This window comes from Oryx dammah, unplaced genomic scaffold (genome assembly GCF_014754425.2).
Source record: "Oryx dammah isolate SB20612 unplaced genomic scaffold, SCBI_Odam_1.1 HiC_scaffold_1, whole genome shotgun sequence".
In the NCBI taxonomy this organism is placed as follows: domain Eukaryota; kingdom Metazoa; phylum Chordata; class Mammalia; order Artiodactyla; family Bovidae; genus Oryx; species Oryx dammah.
In genome coordinates this window covers 50,287,829-50,300,036 of record NW_024070185.1, presented here as the reverse complement: position 1 = coordinate 50,300,036, position 12,208 = coordinate 50,287,829, and the positions used below count along the sequence as shown (strand labels likewise).

Here is a 12,208-nt window from a genome sequence, read left to right as displayed (position 1 = left end):
CTCATGTCCATTGAGTCGGTGATGCCATCCAGCCATCTCATCTTCTGTCATCCCCTTCTCCTCCTGCCCCCAATCCCTCCCAACATCAGAGTCTTTTCCAATGAGTTAATTCTTTGCATGAGGTGGCCAAAGTATTGGATTTTCAGCTTTAGCATCAGTCCTTCCAAAGAACACCCAGGACTGATCTCCTTTAGAAGGGACTGGTTGGATCTCCTTGCAGTCCAAGGGACTCTGAAGAGTCTGCTCCAACACCACAGTTCAAAAGCATCAATTCTTCAGTGCTCAGCGTTCGTCACAGTCCAACTTTCACATCCATACATGACTACTGGAAAAACCATAACCTTGACTAGACGGACCTTTGTTGGCAAAGTAATGTCTCTGCTTTTCATTGGCTGCAATCACCATCTGCAGTGATTTTGGAGCCCAAAAGAATAAAGTCTGACACTGTTTCCCCATCTATTTCCCATGAAGTGATGGGACCAGATGCCATGATCTTAGTTTTCTAAATGTTGAGTTTTAAGCCAACTTTTTCACTCTCTTTCACTTTTATCAAGAGGCCTTTTAGTTCCTCTTCACTTTCTGCCATAAGGGTGGTGTCATCTGCATATCTGACGTTATTGATATTTCTCCCGGCAGTCTTGATTCCAGCTTGTGCTTCTTCCAGCCCAGAGTTTCTCATGATGTACTCTGCATAGAAGTTAAATAAGCAGGGTGACAATATACAGCCTTGATGTACTCCTTTTCCTATTTGGAACCAGTTTGTTGTTCCATGTCCAATTCTAAGTGTTGCTTCCTGACCTGCATATACGTTTCTCAAGAGGCAGGTTAGGTGGTCTGGTATTCCCATCTTTCAGACTTTTCCACAGTTTATTGTGATCCACACAGTCAAAGGCTTTGGCATAGTCAATAAAGGAGAAATAGATGTTTCTCTGGAACTCTTCCTGTTTCGATGATCCAGCGGATGTTGGCAATTTGATGTCTGGTTCCTCTGCCTTTTCTAAAACCAGCTTGAACATCTGGAAGTTCACGGTTTGCATATTGCTGAAGCCTGGCTTGGAAAATTTTGAGCATTACTTACTAGGTGTGAGATGAGTGCAATTGTGTGGTAGTTTGAGCGTTCTTTGGCCTTGCCTTTCTTTGGGATTGGAATGAAAACTGACCTTTGCCAGTCCTGTGGCCACTGCTGAGTTTTCCATATTTGCTGGCATATTGAGTGCAGCACTTTGACAGCATCATCTTTCAGGATTTGAAACAGCTCAGCTGGAATTCCATCACCTCCACTAGCTTTGTTCGTAGTTAACAGTACACTATCTCTAAAATTTTAAAAAAACTCAAATGCTTATCAACAATTAAATGGATTCATATGGTGGAATACTGTATTTAACATGAATGAAATTACATGCATAAAAATATGAAAATAAAGCAAATGACCGGATTTTAAAATTGGGTAAGATTTGAGTATTTTATCAAAGAAGACATACAGATAGCAAGTGAGCACTTAAAAGATCCTGAATATCATTAGTCATTAGGGAAATCCAATAGGATAAACTACAATGAGATACATGAGATATTATGTCCATTCAAAGCCTTACACATAAATGTTCTCAGCAGCCCCAAACTGAAAACAACCTACATGTCCACCGAAAGTGAATGAATAAACAGACTGTGATATATCCATATATATATAATAAACGGCAAGTTATTCTGCCAGAAAAAGAATGAAATTTTCCCCTTTGCAATAATATGGATGGATTTAAAAGGTATGGTGATGGACGGGGAGGCCTGGCGACTGAACTGAACTGAACTGATGCAAAGTGAAATAAGAGAAATAAATATGGTATCGTTTTACTTATATGTGGAATCTAAAAAAACAAAATAAATGAGCAAATATAATAGAGAAACAGTCATAGATACACAGAACAAACAGGAGGTTGCCAGAGGGGAGGGGGGCTGGGGATGAGAGAAAACGGGAGGAAATGCAAAGATCAAACAAAAAAGCTACTGTTTACTACCTTATTATATTTCTATAATAAACAATTGGTTACCCCTAACTTCTTACAACAGCCTTGATGTGTAGGGGCGTGGGATAATTAATTACTAACCAGAGAACAATTATCTTCCTTGCATACTTTTCTCTAGAAATAAGGTTGTTATTCTCTCATGTCCTTTGACAAGACACAGTTTTGCTCTAAAAGATTTTGGAATCTCACTTCTGACCACCGCGCAGAGCAAGCAAGGAACGCTGCGCTTCCCACAGAATTTAAAAGCCAAACAATTTCAAGTTTCAATCGGAAAGCAATGGTGGAATACTGCTACACAGTGGAATACACAGCTACTCTGAAACCTCTGCAAAGCCACTGGGCCTTTAATAAGCCCGCCTCGCCCCAGGGCGCGCACTTCCGGCCGCGAGGGCGCTCGGGAGCTCGCCCCGGCGAGCCTTCACCAACCAGCGGCTCTGCCTGGCTTGCGCGAGTGCGCGCGCGCACATTTGTGCGCAGGTTCGAATCTCCGCCGCCTCGCGGTTGCTCCCCAACGTCCGGCAGCACTTCGGCGGCAGCGGCGGCGGCGAGGGCTGCGCGCGCGAGCTGGGCCGGATCGGCTGCCCCGCCCCCTCCGCCCTCTGCACTTTCCAGCGGCGGCCTCGCCTGGACTCGGTCCTCGCCTTCCCTCGCGCGCTGCGCGCTCCGCCCTCACCTTCCGCCCCCACAGCTATCAGCACTCGGCCTCCCGCGCCGGGCGGGCTCCGCCCGAGCCTTCGGGGCCCATGGCCAAGCGCCGTGCGGCCGAGCCGCTGACGTTCCACGTGCCTTGGAAGCGGCTCCTGCTCTGCGACTTTCCTGAGGAGCCGCCGTCGCCGCCGCTCTGGATCCCGCCGCCGGGGGCCTCGCATCCCGGGCGGCCCCTCGGCTTCCCCGAGCTGCCCCGAAAGCGTAAAATCGACGCGGGGGCTATGACTGAGCCTTCGGTTTCGCCCAGCAAGCGCCGCGACGACGGGGATACCGGCGCCCAGGACGGCGCGGAGCGTGAGGGCCGCGGCCTGGAGACCGGCGAGTCGCAGCTGCTGCAGCCGCCCGTGCGGCCCCGCAGGCCGGGGGAGGAGCCCCGGGGTGTCCGCCCCCCGAGAGGCGGTGGCGACGATGGGGCGGGGCGCGCAGAGTCCCAGCGGGGAGACTGGGGGGCCGCACCGCGCCAGGTAGGGGCTGGTGGTGGGCTGGGCGCGCTCCGACGGGGTGCGGGGGCCGGGGTTGGGGAGAAAGGGTCACCCTTTTCCAGGCACTGCTCGTCCCGGGAAGGAGCCTATCGTCCCTCTCTAAAGTCGTGTTTGTCACGACACCCCTGCCCAAGATGAAAAGCTGGGGTCCTCCCCATGAGAATGTACACTGACACCCCTCTTCCCCCCGCCCAAAGCAACACACCAAGGGCCCTAGAGCCCGCCTTGGGCAGCGTCTTGGTTCGTTACGACGGGCAGAGAGCACTGAGCTAAACTAGGGGGAGACAGACCGTTGGGTGAGGTATACACGTGGCCTTGCACCTTCAGCATTTGTGGTGTCCAAGAGAGAAGCAGGGCCTTGGGTCATGACAGACGGGAGATTTTGGTGAAGACGTTGACCGTGAACCTCAATAAGTTAAGCTCCGCGACAAAGTTCAGAGAAAGGTGTATTACGTCTGCCACGGTTTAACGGTGATTGTTTTCTGGAATTCGTGATCGGTTTCTTTCTAAAGAGGGTGACCAGTGTAGTAGCCACCAGTTGGACGTCCTTTAAGGGATGGCACAGCTCTTTTGGTTGAGAGGAAGGGCCTCCGTATTTCGGGGAAAAGGCATTCTTAACGCAGTGTTAAGTCTGATCCTATGAAAAAGGATCAGAAAATTAATCTGGTTCTCAACATCAGGCATATGTATGAGGATCTTTGGAGAGTTTCGCTTCCGTGGGAAATGAGCCTGCCCCTTATCTGCACATAAGATGTCTAGATCTGTTGTCTTAGGTGTGGCAACCACTCGAATTATGACACAACACCTGAGATGTGACTAGTTCAAACTGAGATGTGCTCAAAGTGTAAAATACACACTAGATTTCAAAGATTTCAAAAAATTTTATATTGATTGGACATTGAAATCATTTGAAGATACTGGCTTGAATAAAATATATGCTTTTAAAATATGGCCATTCAGTCAGTTCAGTTCGGTTGCTCAGTCGTGTCCGACTCTGCGACCCCGTGGACTGCAGCAGGCCAGACCTCCCTGTCCATCACTACCTCCCAGAGTTTATTCAAACTCATGTCCATTGAGTCGGTGATGACATTCAACCATTTCATCCTCTGTCATCCCCTTCTCCTCTCACCCTCAGTTTTTCCCAGCATCAGGGTCTTTTCAAATATCAGTTCTTCGAATCAGGTGACCAATGTATTGGAGTTTCAGCTTCAGCATCAGCCCTTCCCATGCATATTCAGGATTGATTTCCTTTAGGATGGAATGGTTGGATCTCCTTGCAGTCCAAGGGACTCTCAAGTATGGCCATTAGAGAATTTTAAATAATGTTTGTGACTGGCATTGTGTATTATTGGGCAGCTTTGGTTCCATTTTAGGAATTCAGGCAGCCTTTGGCACTTAGGGGTTGAACCAGGATCTTGCAGGTGGAAGAAGCAAATGAAGAGCTGAGATTTGAGCAAGTTCTCTTCAACCACTACATCATATCATCTGCCCCACATTTCTCCATTGTCCTAAATATCTTATACATCAAATACTTTGCCAATAAAATAGAGTAGTTTTGAAAGATCTTGTTCTGTGGTCTTTGGAAATTATCCTTTAGATATAATTATTATGATGAGCATTTATTTCTATCCCGGGTTTTCTTGGAATTTAGAAAATGAACCTTATTTAGACTTTTTAAATTCAAACTGCTTTTAGATGTTTAAGTCAGCTTAAGACTGAATGATAGTCCTTAGTTTTAAAGTAGAATAAAGAATTACAATTTCCAGTTAAATCATGTCATACCAATGTGCAAAACCTGAAAAAAGCAAAAATCTAGGATGATAGTCATCCAGACCTATTTGGTATGGAGGTAAGTACTGGATAGTCTGAGAACTTGACTGTTTCTGGTATCCTACCCATACATAGGCTTTCCTACCAGAGTATACTGACTGCATTGTGCCACAAATTGATAAAAGGGAAATGAAAATGGCAGGTAGGCAAAGGAATTTTTTAGTAAATTGACAGCAGACATCTGCTTAGAATCTCCTGGCCACAACCTGTATCTTCTTCCACAGCAGTGACTACATCTAGAAGCTTTCTGCTTCCTGGGCTCACTATAAGCCTGAAGCAGGGAACAAGCTTGTTTTGAGGGATTTCTTCATAAAGACTAGTCCCCTGTTCTCTTTCCCCAGGAATCCTCGTGTTCCATTTTTTTGTCCTTTTCTTTGAGCTGCTGCTTTGAGCAAACTTAATTTTCTTCAGCTTTTTTTTCCCGCTGCCACCAAAGATGCATGATTTTTGTGTTGAGTCTTACAGCCAAGGGAAAATAGGATAAAGCAAAAACATGTAGAAGTTAAAAAGCTTTTTCAGTTCCTGCAGCAAATGTCTTCCTGTGTTCCTCTTGTTCTCAGAGCTTAAGTCCCTATCCTTACCCTTGGGATCTCATTTAGGAAGAATTTCCTCAAATATGTTCTTTCTATACGAAGGATGAAATCTAGGTGGAATGATGGTACCTATTTTCTGTCCTAGAATCTCAAGAGTATTTATTGAGTTGTTTCAGGTATTTTCTTAACTGGAGAACTAAAAACCAGGTGTTACTTCAATGAATATTCATATATTTTCTCATGTTAGAGTCACTTTATGCAGATTCAATACTCTGTCAGTGTTGACCTTTACTGTTATTAATTGATATTTTAAATAGAAAGCAGAAATGGTATGATTTTAGTTTATAATTATACAGGTTCCTAGGCTTCTTGGGCTGTAATAACTAACTATATTTGGCAGTTACAGTGCTAGACCGTAATTTGCACAAGAGCGAAGTCTTTTTTTTATCTATGATGAAATAGACTTCAGTCAAGATGAGAGTTAATGGGTGGTGGAGTTATCATATAAATGCAGACCTGTCCTGTAGGCAAAGTTTGTGCTCTTAGCTAGTAGTTTATACTGACCTTGTTAAGGGATCTTTTTGGATTTGTGTTTTATAAGTAGGTAATTTGAACAATAGGTTTTTTCCAAAAGACAGAGAACTAGGTCATTGTTTTTAACCGTTTACTTAATTAAAATGAAATTTTTCTTGGCATCGTTTGGGTTATTAAATTTTTATCCCAGTGTTAAGAAATTCCCAAGGAACTCTTAATTTGCTAAGCTTAGTGTCTAAGGCACTGAATGAACTTATTGAAAAGTCCGGTGCTCTCCATTTAAGTAACTAGCGACATGTGCTTATTGAGCATTGAAATGTGGCTAGTCTGAATAGTGCTGGAAGTGTAAAATACCTGGCAGATTTTAAACTTTTACTATGACAAGAAAAATGTAAAAACATCACATTAATTTTTTAAAATATTGACTGTATCTTGAAATGATAGTGTTTTTGGCTCTACTAGGTCAAGTAAAATTTTAGGATTGATTTCACATGTTTCTTTTTACTCTTTTTTTTTTTTTAACTGAAGGTACTAGAAATTTTTAAATTATATATATGGCTTCTGTTATATTTCTGTTGGATACTGCTGCTATAGCAAGTATGAACCTAAAGTACAGACACGACTTAATAGACTAAATATATAGATATATTGATACCCACCAAGGAAAGGTGTTAACCTTCAAAGTGATCACCTTGGAAATCTGTATGTAATCGCAATGCACAACGAACTTAGGGGATGCTTTTGAAATTTTGTGCCAATTTTGAAATTCTTTGGAACATCTACTTCATAGTTACTTGGAACAGTTTTATAGCCTTTAAGAATAAGCTGTTGAATTTTTAAAGGACTTGCACTCACTTGGATTTATCAGTTTTGGTTTATTGAGTTAAAAGTCATGTCTTGAACAAAATGGTATGTTTAATAAAATGATCAGTTTCAGATTTTCTTGTTATTTACTATATTCTAATGTTTTTTAGAAGGTTGTCAAAATATTTTAGCCTATGTAAAATCAACCCATTAAAATTCCAAACCTCAGGGCAGAGGCCAAAAGTAAGTTTTAAGATGTGTCAATGTATTTTTTATATTGTTTTCCTCATTGAAAGGTAAAAAAATTGTATGACCATCTTCAGGCATTATTTTTGGGTTGACAAATAGAAGAAAATTCTGGGGAGAGAAGCTCTTGGAGGAGATTCTTTTACATTTAAACTACTAGCAAGACATACTTTCACAAATTCATGAATATGAAAATATGGATTTGACTGAGCCCATGAAGTACTTTGATTAGACAGAGTTAATAATGTTTATTTGTTGAAGATGCAAAATTAAAGACTGCAAAATCTTATGTGAGTTTGCTTTTAAAACAAAAAATGGGTTTCATGAAAAACCTCAGCTTTTTCTAGACCATTGATGTGCTTTCATCTCTCTCCTTTTCATAAAGCTCAGTGAAGAATTTTGGCAGTATAACACCTTCCAGTACTGGAGGAACCCTTTACCACCTATTGATCTGGCAGACATTGAAGATGTAAGCGAAGACAGCCTGACAGAAACAGCACTGCAGGGCAAGAATGAAGTGGCTGAGATTGATATGGAGTCTTGACAGAAGGAGCTAAAGAAGTGGGTTTTTCTCAACTTGTGGAGACATCTCTAAGTGAATTTATGTATTCTTAAGGAAAAAAGTTATTTTCCATACTTGATGTGTTATCATTCCCAAACCTGAAAAATGAGGAAAAGTTGTTTCAAAGATAAATGCCTGCAGTCACTACTGTACCTCCCAATGGGGATTTGTCAAGGATATAGTGCAGTTGTAGGGGAAGTACTTTACGTGAGCATTCTTAAGAAAAATGTATGTGTAGGTTCTAAATTTGAAGATATCAGTCTTACAAAAGTAATTCTGACAGTTACAGAAATAGATGGGAAACATTCAGATATTCCTCTTGTTGCACCAAAAAGTTAATTTGTGTACATGAAATGAATATTGTTTTATAATAACTTATTAATAAAATACTTTCTCATACACTTCAGTGACTCTTTTTTTGTTGAACAAATAGCTGACTTAAACATCTGTGCAAACTTAAAATGGTGTTCTTTCTGAAACCTGGTATAGTTTTAAAAGAGCTTTTTAAATGTAGTGAGAATTTCAGTTTGGGTAGCATGTTTGTATAACTTCCAGTAGTTAATATTTCTTAAACTTGACTTTAGGCCATCAGTAATGGATAAAGAAGAAAGAGAATTGAGCAGATGATTCCTTCCCCTCCTTTCTTAGGATAAGAAGAAATTTATATTTCTTTTTTTTATTGTTACTTCTTGATTTTGAATTGCTTTGAGGACATGGTGTTTATTGCTTATTATCTAGACTTGTAGTCATCAACACTTACAACTTTCAAAGATTTTCTATGGGCCCCACTCTTGAGAGACTCTCATATAATTGTTCTGAGGTGGACTTGGGTATAGCTATTTTTTTAAGCACCAATCCTTCTTCCTCCCATTTCTCAAATGTGCAGACTGGTTTGAGAACTAGTAGACTAATAGTAGGTTTTCCTGTTTAAAGGAGATAACTAATGAGCTGAAGCACTGCCTTCTTAATTAGCTTTGTTTTTATTTTGCTCTGTTGATGGCTTTGTTACAATTAAATTGTAATGTTATGAGTCTGTCATTGTTAAAGAAATTAAGCAACTTGTGTTTTCAGTTATATTAGTATCAGTAATTAAGTTTATTAACTTTTGTACTGCATCCAGAGTGTTGGCTTTGTAATTGACTGACTTGTCTTTGTATATTTTTGTTGTTAATGACATTAGATCCAAAATATAGGAAGGATGCCATTGAGAAAAAAAGAAATCCTAGTGTGTACTGTAGCATTTAAATATGGGCTGACATTAGTAAGAATATTGTAGAAGAGAAAACAAACTTGTATAACTAAGTCTTTGGGGTCAGGTATGGTTCAAAGTCTTGTCCTACTGCTTTCTACCTATGTAGTATTAAATTTGGGCTTCTTTGCTGGGTCAGATGGTAAAGAATCCACCTGCAATGTGGGAAACTGGGTTCGATCCCGGGTTGGGAAGATCCCCTGGAAGAGGTTATAGCAACTCACTCCAGTATTCTTGCCTGGAGAATCCACATGGACAATTATTTTTCATCTCCAAGCCCCAGATGTGTCAGCTTGTAAAATTAGAATAAATAGTATCTACCTCAGACTATATATATTGTGAAACAATGTACTAAGTACCTGGATCATCTTGTCTAATTCTCATAATATTCTTAAAGGTACAAAAAAGATATTTGGAATAAATGTGCTTCCTATAGTTGCACTTCATTCCGCTTTAATTGCTACTAGAAGTTTTAAGGAGAAGAGCTGGAATTTGAAGAAATAGCAAAGGAACTGTGGAGTGGAGGGTAGCAGTTAAAAGTCAGTAAAAAGGGGAAACTTTCTTCTTCCTTTATAGTTAATCCTGAGGGTAAGAAGGTGCCCTATTATTTGGGGAAAGTGTCCATTTTTTTTGCACTGCTCTTCCTAGTGCCCGAACAATGCCTGCCACATAGTAGCAAGTTGCATGAACGAATGAGTGTGTGCTCTTATCTGTTGGGAAGGTCATGCTGGCAATTTTCGGCCATTTCCCTTAGAAGTGTATACAAAAGGTTTGTTGTAGAGATCCAATAGACATTGGAAATGTGTTAAGACTATAAGGACTAAGATGTCTCCCAAATGAGCAATAAGAGATGGTTTACTTTGACAGGAAATTTCATAGGATACCACATTGCAGTGTCTGAGTGAAGATGCAGAGTAGCTTGGATGTCTTTTTCAAGGATATGTCAAAAAAAACTAAGGTAAAGATTCAGGGAAAATACTTGCTGTTATTATGTTAAAAGTTTTAATATTTTATGTAGGTGTATATGTATTTTAGTAAAATGTAAAATATATATATATAAATACATAAAATATGCACAATATACACATACAGGGTATGTATGTGTGTGTTTACATATATAGAGAGATTTGAAATAATTTTGTCCTCTAAAAAAAAAATTGGTTGCCTCAGGTAACTTGGCAGAATAACCTTGTGAATAAATTGAAATGGAAATTAAAAAGTAGGTTTTTTTTTTAAGTTGTATGCCCTTCACTCAGATTCCCTAATGTAGTATCTTACATTATCACAGTATGATTATGAACATGAGGAAATTAACATCAGTATAATTCTATTACACTTTTATGAGGACATGGAAAGAGTGACATCAGACAACTTCTTTAAAGAATGTATGTCAAAAAGGGAAGATTCAGATTTCATTGCTGTCTTACTAACGTCCCTTTTCTGGCTCAGGATTCAATCTGTGTTACATGTTTAGTTCTATCTCCTTAATCCTCTTTACACAGTTTCTCAAAATTTCCTTGCCTTTCACGACCTTGGTACTTTTTGAAGAGGACTGGTTAGTTATTTCATCAGATGACACTTGATTTCTGTTGATTCGTCTGATACTTCCGATAATTATGCATTTTTGATAAGAACTGCATAGAAGTGTTGTAAGCTTGGTTCATTGTACCAGGAGGCACTGGATGTCAGTTTGTGTCACTGGTGATTGTAACTTTGATTAGTTGGCTACGGTGGTGTCTGCCACGTTTCTTTCTTGTAAAGTTACAGTTTTCTCCTTTAATTAATAATTAACTTCTGGAAAAGTTTTGAAACTATATAAATTTCTCGTTCACACAAATTTTAGAAGCTTGATGATTCTTGCCTGAAATACCTATTTCTCTGGTATATGACAAATGTTAATTTTCTGTTTCCATCATCTCTACTGTATTTATTGGAATTCTGTAAAGGAGAGCTTTCCTTTCATCCTCATTTCTATAGTCAATTGATTATATCAGTATAGACTAATGGTATATATTTTATCCTATGAGTTATAATCTGTTGCTATCATTATTTAGTTACACAGATCCCAGGTTTAATTGTTGAAAGTCACTTCAAGTTGGTTCTTTTGCTCTCCTCCTTTTAAAATGTATTTTGTTATTTATTATGTGAATACTGATTAATATTGGGAGAACACTTTTGCACTTACAAGGTGAAGGATGGAAATCAGTGCCAGCTGTGGCATCACTGTACTTAACAATTTGAGTCTTGTTTTTTTCCTCAGAAAATGGGAACACTAATACTTATCTCCGAGGAACAGAGTTGAGGTGAAATGACATGGTAATTGTGAGGAACCCGTATTGCCACTAAATACATATTTCTCTTCCTTTACAGTACTTGAAGTGCATGTATTCATTATCTTTCTGATAGATAGTTAACTATTAGTGATATCAGTACCTAAAGTTGACTGAGGTAAACACTCTACGAAGGTCACTTTTAAAGAATTTCAGCTATTATCTGGAGTCTACAGACCTAAACAGTAATATCATAACAGTTTGTATTTGTTGGTTGTATGACCCCATGATAGGCAGAGATGGATCCCAAGATTCCCAGCCCCTGTTGTAACATCCATTATTTGATCAAACGCTAATTTAGGTACTACTGTGACTACTTTGCAGATGTTACTAAGGTCTCAAATCAGTTGATCTTAAGATAGGGAGGTGAACTAGGTGGGCCTGATATAAATCACACAAGCCCTTTAAAAATGAGTAGAGAGGTCAGAGACAGAGGAAGTCAGAGAGCTACAAAGTGTGGTAGGGGTTCAATAGGAGAGTAATTCTCTGGCTTTGAATATTGAGGGAGCCCATGTGCAAGAACCTGAGAGCAATCACCAGAGGCTGTGGGTAAGTCCTTGTGGCCACCCAGGAAGAAAATGGGACCTCAGTCCTACAACCTCAGGGATCTAAACTCAGCTAACAACCTGAATGAACTTGGAAGTGGATTCTTCCAGAGGACTTTGAGAAGGAGCATAGCCTGGCTGACATCTTGATTTCAGCCTAATGATACTCTGAACAGAGAACATTACATGTCAAACTGGACTTCTGACATACAAAAGTGAGTTAATTCAGTGGTTCCAGATTTTGGGCACCAGAGACCACTTTTGGGGAGGACAATTTTTCTATGGACCACGGTGTGTCTGGGGGTGATGGTTTGGGGATGATTAAAGCACATTTATTGTGCAATTTATTTCTATTATTACATCA

At 40.1% G+C, this 12,208-nt stretch overlaps 1 protein-coding gene across 1 annotated transcript; it reads left to right on the top strand.

The window, feature by feature from the left end:
- The first annotated feature begins 2,490 nt into the window (after window positions 1-2,490).
- On the top strand, window positions 2,491-8,121 carry CUNH9orf40 (chromosome unknown C9orf40 homolog). Its single transcript, XM_040255130.1, has 2 exons — window positions 2,491-3,193; window positions 7,544-8,121. The coding sequence occupies exons 1-2, from the start codon at window positions 2,765-2,767 to the stop codon at window positions 7,700-7,702; spliced, it is 588 nt and encodes a 195-aa protein (XP_040111064.1). The 5' UTR covers window positions 2,491-2,764; the 3' UTR covers window positions 7,703-8,121.
- Window positions 8,122-12,208: the final 4,087 nt, after the last annotated feature.